This window comes from Labeo rohita, chromosome 9, assembly GCF_022985175.1.
Source record: "Labeo rohita strain BAU-BD-2019 chromosome 9, IGBB_LRoh.1.0, whole genome shotgun sequence".
Classification (NCBI taxonomy): Eukaryota; Metazoa; Chordata; class Actinopteri; order Cypriniformes; family Cyprinidae; genus Labeo; species Labeo rohita.
The window spans coordinates 41,203,956-41,222,732 of NC_066877.1; the positions used below are offsets into that span (position 1 = coordinate 41,203,956).

At 37.6% G+C, this 18,777-nt stretch overlaps 1 protein-coding gene across 2 annotated transcripts; it reads left to right on the plus strand.

Annotated features, from left to right (window-relative positions):
* The first annotated feature begins 332 nt into the window (after positions 1 to 332).
* On the plus strand, positions 333 to 7,817 carry LOC127171045 (gastrula zinc finger protein XlCGF57.1). 2 transcript variants are annotated; one of them, XM_051119463.1, is made up of 3 exons: positions 333 to 377; positions 997 to 1,155; positions 4,268 to 7,817. In XM_051119463.1, exons 2-3 carry the CDS (start codon positions 1,071 to 1,073, stop codon positions 5,410 to 5,412), a joined length of 1,230 nt encoding a protein of 409 aa, XP_050975420.1. In that variant the 5' UTR covers positions 333 to 377; positions 997 to 1,070; the 3' UTR covers positions 5,413 to 7,817. The 2 variants fall into 2 exon arrangements, with proteins under 2 accessions (XP_050975420.1, XP_050975419.1); XM_051119462.1 differs by having other exon boundaries at positions 343 to 377; positions 984 to 1,155.
* The last annotated feature ends 10,960 nt before the right edge of the window (positions 7,818 to 18,777 follow it).

The window sequence follows — 18,777 nt, forward strand, 5'->3', positions numbered from 1 at the left end:
ACTTACAAACACAGACTTTACTTGGTCTCAAATACAAACAAAAGAGCAGTCATAGCTTTCTAAAAACATAATGGCAACAGAAACAACACTTATATCTTCTAGAACTCATACTAATACTAATTCATACATGGTAGGCTCAACACATAATAATACATTTTTCTAATTTCCTTGTATATATTTCAATATGTATTTCACCAAGAATAAAACTCCGAAGATTTATATAAGATTTATTATAAATATGCGTTTACCTGTAAATATCTATGCACTTTTTGGATTGTAGATGCAGCAGCATGAGAACAGGACTTTTATTTTGATCTGGCTGTGTGACGTCATAAGGCTGCGCCGCGCTCCTGCATGTGTGTTTCAGCTGAAGAAAGGTTTGTAGTTTTAATGTACAGTGTTTAAATTCGTACAACGCGTTAAGTCTCTTTTATATGGTTTACAAGCGATGCAAATGTAATAATTATTAAATGCAACATTGTAATATTTGATCCGATATTGAACGTTGTTTATAGTGAGTAAAGCATATTTACACCGCGTCTGATTCCGCACCCTGTGTAGTGATTCAGATTGTCGTACACACGAATTCGAAACTCCCAGTCAATTGAATCAGTTGCTTCGGAAAATGATTCACTCTTTCGAATCGCCGCTCGCTGCCGAGACCTGCTGCTCCAAACACCGCGAATGCAATGAGAACAAATACAAACTTAATGACAACTTTTAAAAACAAATATTGTCGTTGTAATGACAACCTTAAAATACAATAGCAAATTTTAAATGTTTAATCGATTAAATGTAATATACTAATCATTAAATATCTATGTTAATCAAAACTGAATAAGTTCGTTTTGAGTGTTTGTCTAATAAGATCACATTAGATCACTGAAGTCTATGAACTGTCGCTCTGACTCTCTTACCTGTGCACTGACTACTGAAGTAGGGCTGACGCACCCACATTTCTTTTTTATTTCTGTTAATCACAGTCATCTTTAACAGGACAAAGCTTCCAAACACCGGGGGAAAAAAACTCCTTGTGGAGCAACTGAGAGCCACGTGACACTACCACAAAGATGGTGTTTATTAAAGAGGAGAGTGAAGACATGAAGACTGAAGAAACATTCAGAGTCAAACAAGAAGATACTGAGGAACAAACAGGTTGGTTTTCGTTCTCAAAGCAGGACTCTCCAGTGAACTGTCCTGTACATTTTCTCAATTCATTTTCCTTTGTCAGGTGTTTTTCAACACTGTCTGCCCTCCTTGAAAGGATTTCAACTTCATTTTTTTTCTTAAAGTTCTCTTAAAGGCCATTTTCTACTTTTATAGTGCTGATTAAAAACAGCATTTAAAGAATTGTGTCTCATTTAATATTTAAATGTTAATGTTCACTGCTAAGATTGAGTGACATTTTTCATATGAAATAGGTAGATAAAAGTTGTGTGCAAGTGGTCCAACTTGCTCTGATGTAATGATGACGTGTGCAAAGTAAAGTCCCTCCGCTTGGGCTGCCCCCTTAATAGTTTACTGAATGTTAGTCGTCGAAGAGGCTTAGTTGACTAAAATTGTGTTAGTTGGTCAGTCACAGAAAAAATGGTTTATGTTTATGACGAACAGATCATTAACAGTTGGTAACAGTTGTGCAGGAAATGAGAACATTTGCCTATCATTCATCAACCAAGTCTCAAGTTTTGCTAGTTGTCAACTTTGTCGACATCAGCATGACTGTTCATTGCATCCTTTATGGCAAGTCTGCCTTCTGTCTCACTAAGAGCATTTAGCATCAGAGTATCACGTACTGTACTGTAGGAAAGTGAATCGTCACTGGTTTCATGATTCGATTTGATTGCAATTAACATGTCAGTGATTCAATTCGATTCCATAGGATGCATCACAATTAGATCAAATTTATTTTTGGAATTTGTAATAAATTATATAACCCAGCTACTTTTTAAAATAATTACAAATTATAATAAATCAAAACAATTGTTAAGAATTTAGCCAAATAAATATAGCCTTAAAACATACAAGCAAATATGAATTAATAAAGGGGGGAAAAGACAATTACTAGTGATAAACAGAAAGTACTTTCTGTCCTATGATGCTTTTTTACAAAGTCTTGATTTTGTTTTGGGGGTGTATAAGAGCATGCTCTCATGCTTAGTGGTTATTTTTCTCATAATTTACATTATTACAATACATTTCTCCCAGCCTGGTGCAAATGGCTCGATTAGTTTCAGGTTTGATGAAGACCGGCCCTCAGAAAAAAAAACTAAATGTGTCGTGATTGGTTAGCTGTCCCACTGCATTGCAATTGGCGAACAGCTTAGACAGTGTTTCAGTACTGCCAGCTGTTAGCGCAAGCTAGATTAAAGTAATTCTTATGTTTTAAATGTTTTTTTTTTTTTTTAAATAAAGATAATAATAATAATAATTTAATTATTTACATACATTTTTCATTGCCCGAAACCAGCTCCAGCATAAGGCTAAAAGCAAACTCCAAACTCCAGCATAAAGACAAAAAGAAAACTACACAAATTAATAAATGAATTAATTAATTACTGTATATGAATGTACCTCTGAAGGTTCTGACTGTTTTCAGAAAACATTCAATGGCATTTTGTTTTCATCTTCACTCCATGTAATACCTAATAAAGTAGCATTTTAATGACAATGCTGCTTTGCCCGTGGAGGTTACGGGAAACAACTGTAATTCTGCTGTTTCATAAGCGCCACCTACTGCCAGAGAGTGGATTTACAAAGAGTTACATTTACATTTAGCCTCTTTGCAGTTTTTGTCTGCATGGCCAAAAAAACAGACAGAATCTGCATGTCCTGCTGGAGAATTTGACCAGAGTGAAAAGAGCAGGAGCTTCTACAGTTTAAAAAGACGTGAGGCATATAGTGATTGGCTGTCAAAAAACAGCCATAAATATACATTTTTTAAGCATTTTATAGCTTTTTATGTGCTACCATATAAAATATATGTATTCATCCTCTTTCCATGAATAAAAACAGCCCACCAGGAGAATACACATTTATTGTGCCAATCTGTGAGGCATTTTTTTTATGACACGTGTGTTAAAGGAGAAGTCCACTTCCAAAACAAAGATTCACATATAATGTACTCACCCCCTTGTCATCCAAAATGTTCATGTCTTTCTGTCTTCAGTCTTAAAGAAATTATGTTTTTTGAGGAAAACATTTCAGGATTTTTCTCCATATAATGGACTGATATGGTGATTTTGAACTTCAAAAATGCAGTTTAAATGCGGCTTCAAAAATGCGGTTGTAAACGATCCCAGCCAAGGAAGAAGGGTCTAATCTAGTGAAAAGATAAGTTATTTTCATTTTAAAAAATACAGTTTAAATACTTTTTAATCTCATCTTTAATCTCGCTCGTCTTGTCTTACTCTCCCTGAACTCTGTGTATTCTGACTCAAGACAGTTAGTGTATGTCGAAAAACTCCAATCGTATTTTCTCCCTCAACTTCAAAAATCATTTCAAAATCATCCTACATCACTGCAGAAGTACCGACACAGTGTTTGCAAAGTGAACATGCAAAGAAGATCAAACACTGTTAACTAAAAAGGTAAAACAACAATATAGGACAATTCTGAAGTTGAGGGAGAACATGGATAGCGTATGTTTCGACATAAACTAACTGTCATGAACCGCAACAAAAACACTCCAAGGAGAGTGAGACAAGACGAGAGTTAGACATCAAATAGTATATAAATTCCTCGGCTGGGATCGTTTACAACCGCATTTGGGATCGTTTGAATCCGCATTTAAACTGTATTTTGGAAGTTCAAAATCGGGGCACCATATCAGTCCATTATATGGAGAAAAATGCTGAAATGTTTCTTCAAAAACCATAATTTCTTCATGGCTAAAGAAACAAAGACATGAACATATTTGTTGACAAGAGGTGAGTACAATATATTTCTGTTTTTTTTCTGGAAGTGGACTTCTTTAATTAGATCTACAGGGTCAATTTTTTTATTTTATTATTATTTCTATGATATATATTTTTTTAAATAGAGGGTTTCAATGCAAGCTTGATAGTTTTTGAGACGTCCTAAATAAGTGAAGAGTTAGCAATATTGGGAAGAGTTTCTCAGATTACATAAATACCTCTTGCAGTTGCTTAGTGGATATAGGATGTAGTTGCATGTCTGTTTTGACACTTTACACATTTAAATGTTTTGATATCTGTTGTTTTTGTGTTATTAAACTGGGGTTAACATTTACTTGTCTTTTTCACTTAAGACGTGATGACACTGAAAGAGGAGAGTGAAGTACTGAATGACATGGAAGATAAAGATCATGATTTCAAAAATGGAGAAAAATCTTTTAATTGTTCACAGACCGAAAAAACTTCCTCAAGGAAAATGGCTCACAAGACAGGAAGAAGACATTATTTCACCTGCCAACAGTGTGCAATAAGTTTCACTCAAAAAGGAAGTCTTAACAGACACATGAGAGTCCACACTGGACAGAAGCCTTACACCTGCTCTCGGTGTGGAAACAGTTTTGATCAACATGAAAACCTTGAAGTCCATGTGAGAACTCATAGAGAGAAACTGTACACATGCCCTCAGTGCGGAAACAGTTTACATCAAAACCAAAACATTGAAGTCCATATAAGAATTCACTCTGGAAAGCAACCCTATACATGCCCTCAGTGCGGAAAGAGGTTTAATCATAAACGACGCTTTGAAGACCACATAAGAATTCACACAGGAGAGAAGCCTTTCACATGCCAACAGTGTGGAAGAAGTTTCAATCAAAAAGGAAACCTTGACAGGCACATGAGTGTTCACGCTGGAGAAAAGCCTTACACCTGCCAACAGTGTGGAAGAAGTTTCAACCAGAAAGAAAATCTTCATTGCCACATGACGGTTCACACTGGAGAGAGCCTTTTCACCTGCCAACAGTGTGGAATAAGTTTTACTCAAAAAGAAAGTTTTATCAGACACATGAGAACTCACAATGGAGTGCAGCCTTTCATGTGTGATCAGTGTGGAAAGAGTTTTGATCAAGATGGAAACCTTCAAGTCCACATGCGAACTCATAGAGAGAAACCCTACACATGCTCAGAGTGTGGAAAGAGTTACTGTCAAAAACGACACTTCGAAGACCACATGAGAATTCACTCTGGAGAGCAATCCTACACATGCCCTCAGTGCGGAAAGAGGTTTAATCATAAACGACACTTTGAAGACCACAAAAGAATTCACACAGGAGAGAAGCCTTTCACATGCCAACAGTGTGGAAGAAGTTTCAACCAAAAAAGAAACCTTGACAGGCACATGAACCATCACACTGGAAAGAAGCCGTTTATATGTGGTCACTGCGGAAAGAGTTTCATTAATAAAGCAGCACTTAAATACCACATGAGGTTTCACAAATGAGAGAACGTGAGTCATGTAATAACACCAGAGGCAAGCCTTAACTGTGCCATTACTGTGGAAAGACTTCCACAAGACAATCAAAAACAAGACAATCTTGAGGTTCACAGAAGCACCCCTGATATAATTCACAATACCTGAGTAGCAGATTTGGGCTTTGCTTACACCTGGGTTTAGACTATGTTTTGGTTGATCAGATCACAAATAGATTGTCTCTGTACCACTGTCTCTTTTGTCCACTTTCAACCACTTCTCTCTAGAGCTGTAATCAGGCCTTAAAGTTAGGCCCGACAGAATTCGGCCCGAGCCCGACAAGTATATTTTGATTGGCAGCTTTTTAAAAGCCCGAACCCGTTTACAGCCCGACATTATTCAAATGTGCGCAAGCACACAGCTCTTTTGCCTTTTGTCTTTTGTCAAGAATGAGTCATTTATACATGTTTTAACAATTTATTAATGACTAACGTCGGCTATAGGCCACTTGGACGTTGGAACAAAGAAATAAAATAAGTCCTCTGTAACATCGTAACATCTTCTCACTCTAAATAGGCGTACACTTAGCCTATAAATAAGCCAACGCGCCAATAAAAATGCTTCTTTCTTAACAAATTAAATTAAGATAAGTTCTAAATTAAGATGGGTATTTGGCAATAACGAAATTTAAGATAAATGCTCCGCGGGATTTGCTTCGCCACTTCTCTCCACAATCCGGCCTCAACGCGACGGTGAATAGCATCTGAAATGTAATAAGAGAACAATGCCAACGTTAGCCTATATACTCTGTCTACATTATGCATTTAAGACTCAATTAATATTTAGTTATATTTGAAAAACCTTTACTCACCAAGATTAGGCTACATGTTTTTGTGGAGGAAAATGATTGAATCCACTGTAGTTTCAGCGCGGTCCTGCGCTCACCGATGGTGCGTCCAGCAGCACTGAACACCCTTTCACTGCTGCTGTGACAGGCCGGGATGCGCAGTACTGATCTGGCTAATTTTGTCAAAACGTAATCACCAGAAGCAAGCCTCCATTTCACATCCTCAGCATCAATTTTCCCATCTTTCTCACGCTAATCGAAACGCATCACATGACCGCTCATTTACCGCGCAAGCCCGAGCGCAAGCCCGAGCGCAAGCCCGAGCCCGTGTAAAATGATATAAATTAAGCCCGAACCCAACCGAACCCGTCGGATCCCGTCAGGTTTCATCGGGTTCGGGCAAAGATCTTCAGCTCTACTTCTCTCCCCATTTTGTCAAGGCAAGCATAAATGCATGGGATCTTTCACATCTTGTGATCAAATGAATACAATAGGTGTGTTCGACTTAACGCAGCACTGCGCAGCGCGATCAAATTCTGACTTGAAGCAGTGTATGCCGGTTAGAAATTTTGTCCAACTTGCGGCGGCGCCGACGCCTCGTGACTGTCACGTGTAGCATCAAAGTACCGCGATAGCGATTCGAGAGCAGCCGACGCAGTTTCTTCAGAGCGGCTGCAGGAGCTCTGATGACCACATGACTGTTTCACGATTGGCCAGATTCACCGCATGACAACGATCACGTGTGTTTTGGGTTTATTCTAACATCCTCAAGTCCGATAATGCTGACTAATCTGTGTTTTTAGAACAATAAAAGTGTTTTTACTGTAGTCGCAATGTTATATTGAGTCAGATCTATTATAAAACACTGATAAAAGCATAAATAACCCCACTTTATTAATATTTAAATAGTATGTTTATGTTGATCATTATTCTTGTTCAGATGGCACTGTATTAAGCAGTATATGAAACGTGTTTCTGTTGCTCATGAAAACGCTTTTGAAAAGTCGGTGTATTTGATAAATATTGCATTTAATTCACTTCTTCTGTGATAGAGCACGCAAACACCGCGAGAGCTTCACTAACGAGAGTAAAATGTGTCCGTCTTGACAACTCCGTTTTCAACTCCGCCCTCGACTGCTCTCGGCTACTCTCGTTAATCGCCGTCTGTAGCCGTAGATGAAGTCGAACACACCTAATATGTTTGTTCAATTTACATATAAATGTGAGTAAGACTAGGGAAAACTACCAAAGAGAGACAAATATGGTAAGACAGTAGGTAGAAGACAGTAAGTAATGCTGGTGACAGTGAAAAGGAATCAATAAATTGAGAAGGGGAGGAATTAAAAAATGATGTGTAAAAAGTGTAATTGCATTAACAAATGAGTTGAAACAAGCAGATGATATCAAGTATGCAAAGGTTATATGTAATAGTGAAGAACAGATGAATAAAATGATAAAAATTAGAATAGTATGTAAGCAATGATTCTAAGTTGCAATGAAATTATTTCACTTGTTAACATGCAAATCAATTTAAAACTTTTTTTAAAATGTGTTTTTTGAATTTTTTGTTCTGTCTCTCACTGCTCAAATAAACCTACTATTAAAACTATAGATTGATAATTTCTTTGTCAGTGGGCAAATGTACAAAATCAGCAGGGGATCAAATTTTTTTTTTCCTCACAGTATCCCTGATATATAAAAATATTAGTTGTGATTTATTTGATAGGGACAGTGTACCAGTGCACCAAATCTTTATTTGATAAGAACCAGAAGATGCTTTTCATCACATTATAATCAGATGTGTCTTTCCACCTGTAGTCCCTAATAGGGATTTTGAATATCCATTACTGTGGCCGATGCGATACACATCTCAGTGCAGAGCCAATGATACAGTACATTCAAGATACATATGAAGCAGCTACTGATGCCATACCTATTACGATGCAGTACGATACGATTTCGATTCAATGCAATACGATGCAATGGAAGAAAAATTAAAAATGGTACAGATTAGGAATGTGCCTTGAGTCCATATACTGTACCAGAAAGGAAATGTGTACTGTGGAACCTCTAAGGGGAATAAATAGGAGATGATAGGAAAATATATATTTCAATACTTTCTTTTGTAACTGTATCGTTGGGTAATTACAATATGAATTGCAGGCATCAGGGAGCTTCAATTATTATGTGGGGCATTGAAATTGATTTTGAATGCATATTCGCTTGTTACTTTCACTTTAAAGGTTTGTGATCACATGTACTCTGTGTATACCATGAAGCAGAAGTTCTTACCCCACATTTTATAAGATTAGATGTTTGTTAGTGGACTATCAGTCATATCTCCTTATGTAGTAAGTAAAATTGTATGTGCTGTAATTTAACAGGCTAGCGCTAGCAAGCAGCTAATTATTTGGGCACATCCCTAGTACAGATAGTTCACCTTTTATTTCTTTGGCTCAGGATTATTTAAGAAGATGCTGTGTGGTGCTTAAGTCATCAAAGTCTGATGTAGTTTGATCAGAGTGAAGTTCTTTTTTAATCTTCACTCAGGGGTAAAAAGAAGGGGCTCTGCATTCAGTATTTCGTAGGCCATTGTTATAGACAGGAGACAGGACGTCGATGTCCCCCCAAGTCTAGGCCTTATGAACTCTAACTCTTTTTTATCCCTGGGTATAGGATCTAGATGCTTTACATCTCAAAATGTTTTGTTGTCTGTTTCTTTGTGCCATTAAACTGGTGTTAATTTGCATTTATCTCTTTTTGCCTTAGACCTGATGGTGCTAAAAAAAAAAAGGAGAGTGAAGAAAAAGATCAATATACTAATCATGATTTCATAACAGGAAAAACAACTTTTAATTGCTCAAAAGCTGAAAACCAATCCTCACAAAAAAGGGCTAAAAAGACAGAAACTAGAAGTAATTTCACCTGCCAACACTGTGGAAATCGGTTTTCTCAAGCCTTAAGCCTTAAAGTCCACATGGGAATTCACACTGGAGAGTGCCCTTTCATCTGCCAACAGTGTGGAAACGCATTCACTCTTAAAGGAATCCTTAAAAAGCACATGAGAGTTCACACTGGAGAGAAGCTTTACACATGCCCTCAGTGTGAAAAAAGTTTCACTCCAAAAGAAAGCCATGACAATTCACACTGGAGAGAAGCCTTACATATGCTCTCAATGTGGAAAGACTTTTGCTCAAAAAGTAGGGCTTAACCAGACACATGAGAATACACAATGGAGAGTAGCCTTATACATGCCTTGTACTTTACTCTCGAGAGAAATCCTACACATGTCCTCAGTGTGGAAAGAATTTCAGCCAAAAACAACACTTCAAAGACCACATAAGAATTCACGCTGGAGAGAAACCTTTCACATGCAACAATGTGGAAAAAGTTTCAACCCAAAAGGGACATGAGAGGCACATGAGAGTTCACACCGGAGAGAAGCCTTTTACATGTAGTCACTGTAGAAAAAGTGACGGATGTAAAACAGCCCGTAAGTACCACAGTGATTGTTGTAAAATGCAATCTGCACTGTTGATAAATTGCGGGATATGTTTGATAAAACGTTGAAGGCACAGTCATTCATGTTAGAGACGCTGTTCCCCTGGCTGAACTGTGTGTGCGCACTCCAAAACGGACAAGCAAATTACACTTTGGCCTTCGAGTGTGCGTCCAAACACACACACAAATATGTCAAAGTGGCTGACCTAAAGAGTATTCATTTAAACACAGTTTATGCCTTGGACGTGAACAGCTGTGAGAAAATCTGATGTGTCAACACGATCTCAAAAAAGTATGTCCGTCCCGAGGTTGGAAAGCCACCTCATTGCCTTCTAAGCCATGACACTTACAGAGATGCGAGATGCAGAGTAGAGGCAGCTCCTCGGTGCCCCGGTGAGCCCACAAGGTCTTTTTGGAGTTGCGGGAGAGGCTTTTTCTGAGAAGTATATGGAAGCACTAAAACAGTCGAAGATGCTGCCGCACCTTCTCCTCGAATGATCTAACGCACCCCCAGGTCAAGGTCCACATCATTATCAGCTCAGCGATCAGCTGGGTATGCTGGTCGTGCTCCACCCGCGAGCCTGAAACGCCGCTTCGTCAGAGGAGCAAAGCCGGCTCCTCGTCAGCAAGAACGACCTGCGGAGAAAGCAGAACAGCGTTCCTGAGGTTCGTGCTGGGAAGAAAAGGGCGTGGCCCATGCACAACAATGGGCCAGCAGCAAAAGAGTGTGTTCTCGCTCAGAACGCTTTAAGCAGCTGTGTTTCATCAGCGACTGGCACACAGCCCTTGCTGCAGCAAACACTGCCGTCTCCGTTATTGAGCCACCTGAGCGTGTGGGCAGCGGTCCCGTCGGTGTTGAATTGGGTAATCAACACTATAAAGTGCGGCTATACTCTTCAGTTCGTTTGCAGACCGCCCCACTTCAGTGGTGTGATTATGTCAGAAGCGTCGGAACAGAGCGCCCAGCTGTTACGAGCAGAAATCTCCTCCCTCCTAGCCAAGCAGGCAGTAGAGATAGTACAGCTATACTGCTGTTATTTCCTTGTCCCAAAAAAAGATGCGTCCCATTCTAGATCTGAGAGTGCTGAACAGAGCCCTCGCTAAACGCACCTTCAAGATGATTTCAGTGAAGCAGATCCTCACGCATATTCAGCCCGGGGACCACTTCATAGCGGTGGATCTGAAAGATGCTTATTTTCACATCCAGGTAGCCCTTCACCACAGGCGCTTTCTATGCTTTGCTTTCAAAGGTGTTGAATACCAATTCAGAGTGTTGCCATTCGGGCTGGAGCACAGACTAAGGCTCCTCGCCCAACTAGCGTGTCTAGGCTTGTCTGTGAACATACAAAAGAGCATGCTTCAGCCCCGCCAGTCGAATAGTTTTCTAGGTATGGTTTTGGACTCGCGCACGATGATCTCCCTTTACGCTGAAAGTTTACGTGGCTGCTATCGCTGCCTCTCATAACATGCTGGAGGGCCATTCAGTTGGTAAGCACCCCCTAGTATCGTGATTTCTTCGTGATGATTCAAGATGATTACATCTTGAATCACAGCTTGGCATCCACCTGGGCAAAAGGCATGTCTATTCAGGACATCTGCTTCATGGCAGGCTGGTCATCTCACAACACTTTTGTGAGATATTATAACTTGGATATTCCCTCGTTTGCACCGCACATTCTGTCAGTGCAGGAGAAGAAGGCTGAGCAGCTATTGGACAACTGAGTCGCCGAAGGATACGCCCCCAGCCTGGCACAGGCTTCAGCCCGTGGTTTCTACTAGATTGTCTAGGCATGACGGTTCAGTGTCATATTATTCTCTTGCGTCCATAAAATCATTTACTAAGTGAAACAAGCACACATTGATAAGTGCCCCCGTTGATCTATGCCCGCTTATTCAGACCGGAAGTGTTTTTCAGGCACCAACATGTTTTGCTGCCTTATTTCCAGCCCCTATATCACACCAGTTCAGTGCCACTTGACTATGTGTGGAGAGGTGCTGCTGCTTCTGAGTGTTTTAACCTAGTCCGATCCCTGACCTGGAAAGGGAGGGGCGACTGTGCTGAGTTGTCTTGCTACTACCTCAGTGCTGTTACGAATCTGGTCGGTGTTCTGCGGTCCGCTCACCACCAGATGTCGCTCTCACCCTATCATCACACACAGACTGTTGCGCTTCACCCCGGACTACATTCCCCATCATTCAGCGCGCTGATTGGGTCAGCTCCTGTGACCAATCAGTGGTGCTATAAAAGCCCCGGTCTTTCCCCTTGCAAGTCACGGAGTATTGTTGTTGTTATTTTCATTGTTAGCGTTCCCTAGTTCCCCTGTGTTTAGTTCCCTCGCCTGGCCATCTCGTCTCGACTGTCTCGCCGCCTGCCCACTGGACTCTTGCTCGTTTCTTGGATTATTCTCTACGTCTTGCCTTTGATCTTCCTGTTTGCTACTGTTTCACCCTGTCTGTACGACCATGTCTTTGCCTCGTCCCATTAATAAAAGCTCGCAGATGGATCCGCTCGCCTCTCGTCTCACTTACACCGTTACAAGTGCCTAGCCCTCTGCGTCGGCTATGTGCGAGTTGGACGGCTCAATCTTTCACATGGCAGGGTTTTATACGTTCCTCATATGTAATGTCAAGAAACTGACTCGATAAGGGAACGTCACTGGTTACTGGTGTAACCTTGGTTCCCTGAGAGGAGGGAACAAGACATTATGTAGATTGCCGTGTGAAAAACCTTCCTATAGCCTCAATAGCTCTCGTTCAGTCAAAAGATTCTTAAGTATGATTATTTTGTGAACAATGATTTTATTTTGTTATTATTGAGTGCATTAGGCCTAACATTATATTTTCTGCATCAAAACGTACATGGACCATCACATATCTTGTACGCTATCTGTAATTAACTTGAAGCAAATATTCTTAACTATACCAGTAACTACCTCATGCCACTTAAATTAAATTAATTAGCTAATTAGACACACCTGGAAGATCCTTCCAATCCATTCATATCTTCAAGTTTTAATGAAACTCTCTTGCTGCCTTGGAACAAAGCGTATGCCATGACCAAAGATGTAGGTGTTACAAGATTTAAGTGATTTAACACTTAAGTGATCTGCTAATTAGCTATGCTGACGTGATTAGTAGAACACTGAGACGCCGGTCTTCTGAAAGAAGAAAAAAACCTTTAAAGGAACAGGCTTCCCTCTTATCAATCGCAAGTAATAGAGGTAGACTATCTACAGTTGGAACAGTTTTTTACATTACCACTATTTTTGTCAAGTACAGCTGAAACTCATCCTTAGCTTAATTAGCTAATTTCATAATCTTTGTGTTCCATGCACTGATAATTTATATATATATATATATATATATATTGAACTTGAACAGCTGTAAAAACAACATTCACTCAGTAAATATATGCAACATGCTCATTTACATAAAACAACATACTCTAATTATTGATTGTCATATGCAGTTATTACCTCTATCCATTACAATTGCATAGATGCAAAGAATTTGACAGCATCTGATTCAACAGAAATCTGCTGTTGGTTAATGTGTTGGTTCTGTGTTTTAACCGTTTTCTGACCACCCCACAGATTTTGATCATGTCCTATAAGGTTATAGACAATGTTATGAAATGTCAATGTTTGGAACACAGATTAAAGATTACAAAAACAAAAGTTGAGATCATGACAATTTCTTCTTTCTTTACTTTCTTCAATTAACAAGTCATCAATAAACAAAATGTTCAACATATCAAAATTAATCACTGGAGCTGCAACATTAGATTTTAGCAGATGGGTCAAACTGTTAATGGTTACAATTAGGATCTTGGGTATGACTTCTTACGATTTCAGTTAGCTTTCTGATGGCATGTTTGAAATGGTCAGGCTGGAAATTAACAGCACTTTCAAATAACAAACAAATGTCTGGATAGTGCAGTGAAAATTACCTCTGAGCTGCTCCTGATCTTCAAGACGTGAAAAGGGCATCTGCATCTGGCAGAACATCAGGAGAGACTTTCTTCGGGCATCCACCATGGGCCAGTTGATTAGGAACTCCAAGGAAATTGAGAATTGATAACCTTTAGACTAGAGCATCAGGTTGAACCTACATTTCCTGTTGTGAAGTAGCACAGTTGACAAAAACCTCTCAACAAATGATCAAGGTCAAGAGGCTGGGTTCAGTTCTAGTTACTTGTCATGGTGACATGAAGTGTAAGGTATTAACAGGATTCCAACCCCCATAGACAGATCACCAACACCAATTTCAAGTAAATAATTTTCTTAAAGAATGAAAAAAACAACAACAAAAAAAAAACAATAATATTAAGGAGCAATAACTTCAGGGAGACCCAAGGCCAAAAAAAAAAAAAAAAAACTAACAGAAAAATCTTAGAAAATAAAAGATATAAATACCCTAACCAATAGAAAACAAAATTACAGAACAACCTGCCTACCTCCCTACAAATAAACTCATAAATCATAAATAAGGTCACAGAAATAAATGGCAGGCCATCCCTATGCTATGAAAATACTGAAATAATACTCAACCCAAAGTGAACAATTCAAAATTAACACTAAACACGAAATATTCAAGGATTACAAATTAGCACAATTATAACAAGGCATTTCTACAGCATAAGCTCTTGAGTGGAATATATATAGCAGGCTATAAAGCAAGTAAGGAAACCCAATCTTTAAACCACAAAAAGCGTGTTGGGAATCTGTCGCCGAGAAAAGGAATCCAGAGTCTTTTCAAGCCGAGACGACAAACACTGGAATGAGCTCACCATCTTGGGACAGTGCCACCCATTTAACACTCTGGTGTTGTTCGGTCACTTACTTAGAAGAATTGCACAAAACTCTGTGACTTTTATGACTTATGACAAGTGGATGTAAAAAAAATAGTTACTGCTTAGTAACTAAGGAGTACATAGTACTAAATATATATGGCTATAGAGCCATCTAATGGCTACACCATTTACAGATGATGATTATATTACAGATGATTTTTTTTTGTAAGGTGCAACAAATCTGCCTCAATTCAATGGATTTTAAATGCTTTTGCTTTATTTTTTTTAACTTAAATACTAAATTAAAAACTACAATTAATAGAAAAATTATGTACATTTTTTAATAATCTTTTCACATTTTATACAGAAAATATTCCATAATTTAGATTTATGAATATTAATTTAATTTATGAATGCGTATTAGTAACATGAAACATTTGAAATGCTAAATATTAAAGACAAAAACAGTACAACAGTCAGTGTTGGGGAAAGTTACTTTAAAAAGTAATGCATTACAATATTGAGTTACTCCCTAAAAAAGTAACTAATTACGTTACTTAGTTACTTTTTATGGAAAGTAATGCATTACGTTACTTTTAAAATCTGGGCAGGGCTTGCTTGTTTGTTTTTAATATAAAAAGTTTTACTTTTGGCAAATGTAAAAGCCTTTTCACACAAAAAGCCTCAGGCTTTGAGAAAAGTAAATTCACGTCTGTACAATAGACCGCAGAAGAAAAAATTGTCAACTCTTCAGCAATAAAAAAAGGAAAACAAATGTTAGATTATCTTGAGTAATTTTTGCTTATTAGTATGGTTGAATTGGATCATGCATAAATCATGAATTGGATATGCATAAAAATCCATGCATCGTTGACCTTAAATTCCGCAGGAAGTGGCACTCCAAGAGCAGAATTGGGCACAACAATACTAATTACTACTCAACAAAATAAAACATCTTAATAGATTACATTAAAAGGGCACTAGTTTCTGTGGTCCTACAATGTTTAATGAATATATTTAGACTCATTTGTTGATGATGTTTGACAATATGGCTGCCTCTTGGTGTTGTTTCTGAGGTGTGCATATTTCTCTTGAATAAAATGTGTTAAATAAAACTCCTTCCCATGATCCACCCTGACCTGGTCCCACATACCATATTCAATCACTGCACCTCTGCAAGACACAAAAAGTACAGGTTAGATAAAAGCACTGAATAACTTAACTGTTTAGACAGTCAAGTTATTGTCTCTCAGTCAACTCTATAATTTTCTCTTGCATAACATGAATGTATGAATACAGCAGTGTTCTGAAATGAGACAGTCATCACTATTTTTTAATTAAATGTAAATTCATGTTCCAATTACTCTTAACGTTGACATTTTCCATGTTAAATAAACTAGAAAACCATAAATACAATTACATTCTTATTTTTTACATAATTTATGTAATTACTGTTCCGTTTATTAAAACCATGTATAAATCTCAAAGATTGAATTTATTACAAAATAACTATGATGCAGTAACAAATTTCAGATTTGAAGTATAGTTTATATATTATATTGTCATTGTTTTATTTGTGAACTGAAGGTCAAGAGGTGGAATTCTCAAATTGAGTTTCTCCCATATATATTTTTTTTTTCTTCTGAGAAAATGTACTTGATGAGTAGGTAATGCTTGTTGAATCAATCAACAAATTTTTTAAGTACACTTTTGCATCCAAACACATGTAGCCCAGTCGCCCTTGGTGGTTGGTGTTAGGATTATTTACTCATTTTTCATAGATACAGGAGACAGATGCATATTAATTATTTAGAGTTTAAAGAAATTGTTAATTAGTACTCAGCTTTGTCAACAACAAATTCAGTCTGCTGGCTGTCTAATTACTTTGTATTCATTTCTATTTCTATTTCTGTTGATTGATTTTATTGATATACTGTTTAGATTGTGTTATTATTTTTTTTAATTCTACTTCTTTTTTATTATGTATTATAACTATAAATTTCTTTTTCCAGTGATTTGTAACATTCTGTCCAGGGACTACAGAGGAAAAATAGCATTTGACTAATCCTGGTGGTGCATTTACACTAATGTCTTATTAATGTGCAATAGCTCTGTTAACTAAACAACTAAAACAAACAGATGTATGAAATTAATATGGAACTACATACATGAAGTACTACTAAAACATCAAGATCAAAAATGTCAAGTTACCTGTACACATTTTGATATATTGCCAGTTTGTTCTTCACTGGCATAGTGGAATGTCCAACAGTCTTTCTGGAAAATCCATCCACAGCTGCTACATGGGTCACTCCAAACATTACCATCTTCTCATTTTGGTCGATGTGTAACTTGTGACCCATGTATTCTGCAACATACGGAATTGGATTGAAGTTCTGAGATCCCTGTATAAGAAATGTAAGTAGTATAAGGGCAGCAGTTAAAAAATATATAAAATATACATATGCACATGCATCTTCAAAACCAGCTCTTTAAATCTCTTGACAAGCTAACCCCCAGTTACACAAACAGGGCTTAAGCTGGTCCCAGACAAAAATGCATGTTTGAATATTTTGAGTTTTGGTATGCAATAATGCTCCTTTTTTTTTTTTTTTTCTTCTTCTTCTTTGTCTCCATTTTCTTTTCTCTTCTTGTCACTAGCATTGTAAAAGATGGGCATTGTTTGTTTGTTGTATGTTGTTTGTTGAATTGTTCATAAAAAGATGCAATAAAAAAAAAAAAATGCATGTTTGAGCTATTTTAAATGAAAGAAAATTTGCAGTCATATCTTAAAACAGGTCAGTGCCATTTTTTGGTTTCAAGATGCATGACAGTAATGTTTTTTCTAAGGGATGTTTATAAAAGCTCCTTAAAAAATAAGTCCACTTGTCATCCAAGATATTCTTTCTTTAGTCAGTCATAAATAAATGTTTTTTGAGGAAAACATTTCAGGATTTTTCTCCATATAGTGGACTGATATGGTGCCCTGAGTTTGAACCTCCAAAATGTAATTTATATACTTTTTAATGTCGAAAAAATACGATCTGAGTTTTTCGACATACCCTAACTGTCTTGAGTCAGAGCAAGGCAGAGCAAGACAAGACGAGCATTTGAGGAAAAAAAGTATTTAAATCGTATTATTTTTATGAAAATAACCTATCGTTTCACTAGATAAGACCCTTCTTCCTCAGCTATGATTGTTTACAAACGCATTTGTGATCGTTTGAAGTCGCATTTAAACTACATTTTGGAAGTTCAAAATCGGGGCACCATATCAGTCCATTATATGGAGAAAAATGCTGAAATATTTTCCTCAAAAAACATAATTTCTTTACGACTGAAGAAAGAAAGACATGAACATCTTGAATGACAAGGGGGTGAGTACATTATCTGTAAATTTTTGTTTTGGAAGTGGACTTCTCCTTTAAATGTCTTAATTAAACTAAGGCCTAATAGGAGATGGGGGCATGATGTCAAGGCTGTAGCACCGCGGTGGCTGATGGGGGGAAAAAAAAATAAATAAAAAAAATAAAAATAAAAAAATCGCCATATTGTGATGCCACTTGTTGTGATGCGCCAAGGAAGTTTTAGTCATGGGAAGAACCTGTTGCGTTGTTGGATGTAATGTCCGTTCGCACAGTCGACCTCATGAATTGAGATGAGAATTCACTCATGATTTATTTTATTCATAACCTATAGGTTATACAGGGTAAATCGTCCGGTAGACGTTTGTCTCTGTATCAGAGTCCTGCACGGGTCCTGCCTGATAAACCCGCACCCCTCGGACAGATTACTATTAACAACCAAAACAACAGAGCTCATGTCGCAGTGTTGAAAACATGATCAAAATCATTTAAAATATAATGGAATTCCCAGAGTTGTATGATCAATCAAAAACAGAGATAAATAAATAAAAAAATCCAGAGCATGCGTGTATACGAGTTGGTTTACCAGGTAAAAATACAATTACGTGTAAAATGTCACAGTAAACCGTGTCTGACATGAAAACTACGCTAGTCATTGTCCCATAAAATGATAAATAGCAAATAACACATATACTATTTTCGTTATGTTTTGTTTATTTCGTTTTTAGTATAATCAAATGTGGCCTTGTTGTCTTACTGTACTTGACATCAACTCTGAACAAGATGATCACTCACAGAATTCTTCTCCTATTCCTAAAATGAATGAATAAGGTATTCCTGCAGTACCGGAGTCTGCCATCTCAGGACCACATTTCTCTGTTTTTTTTTGT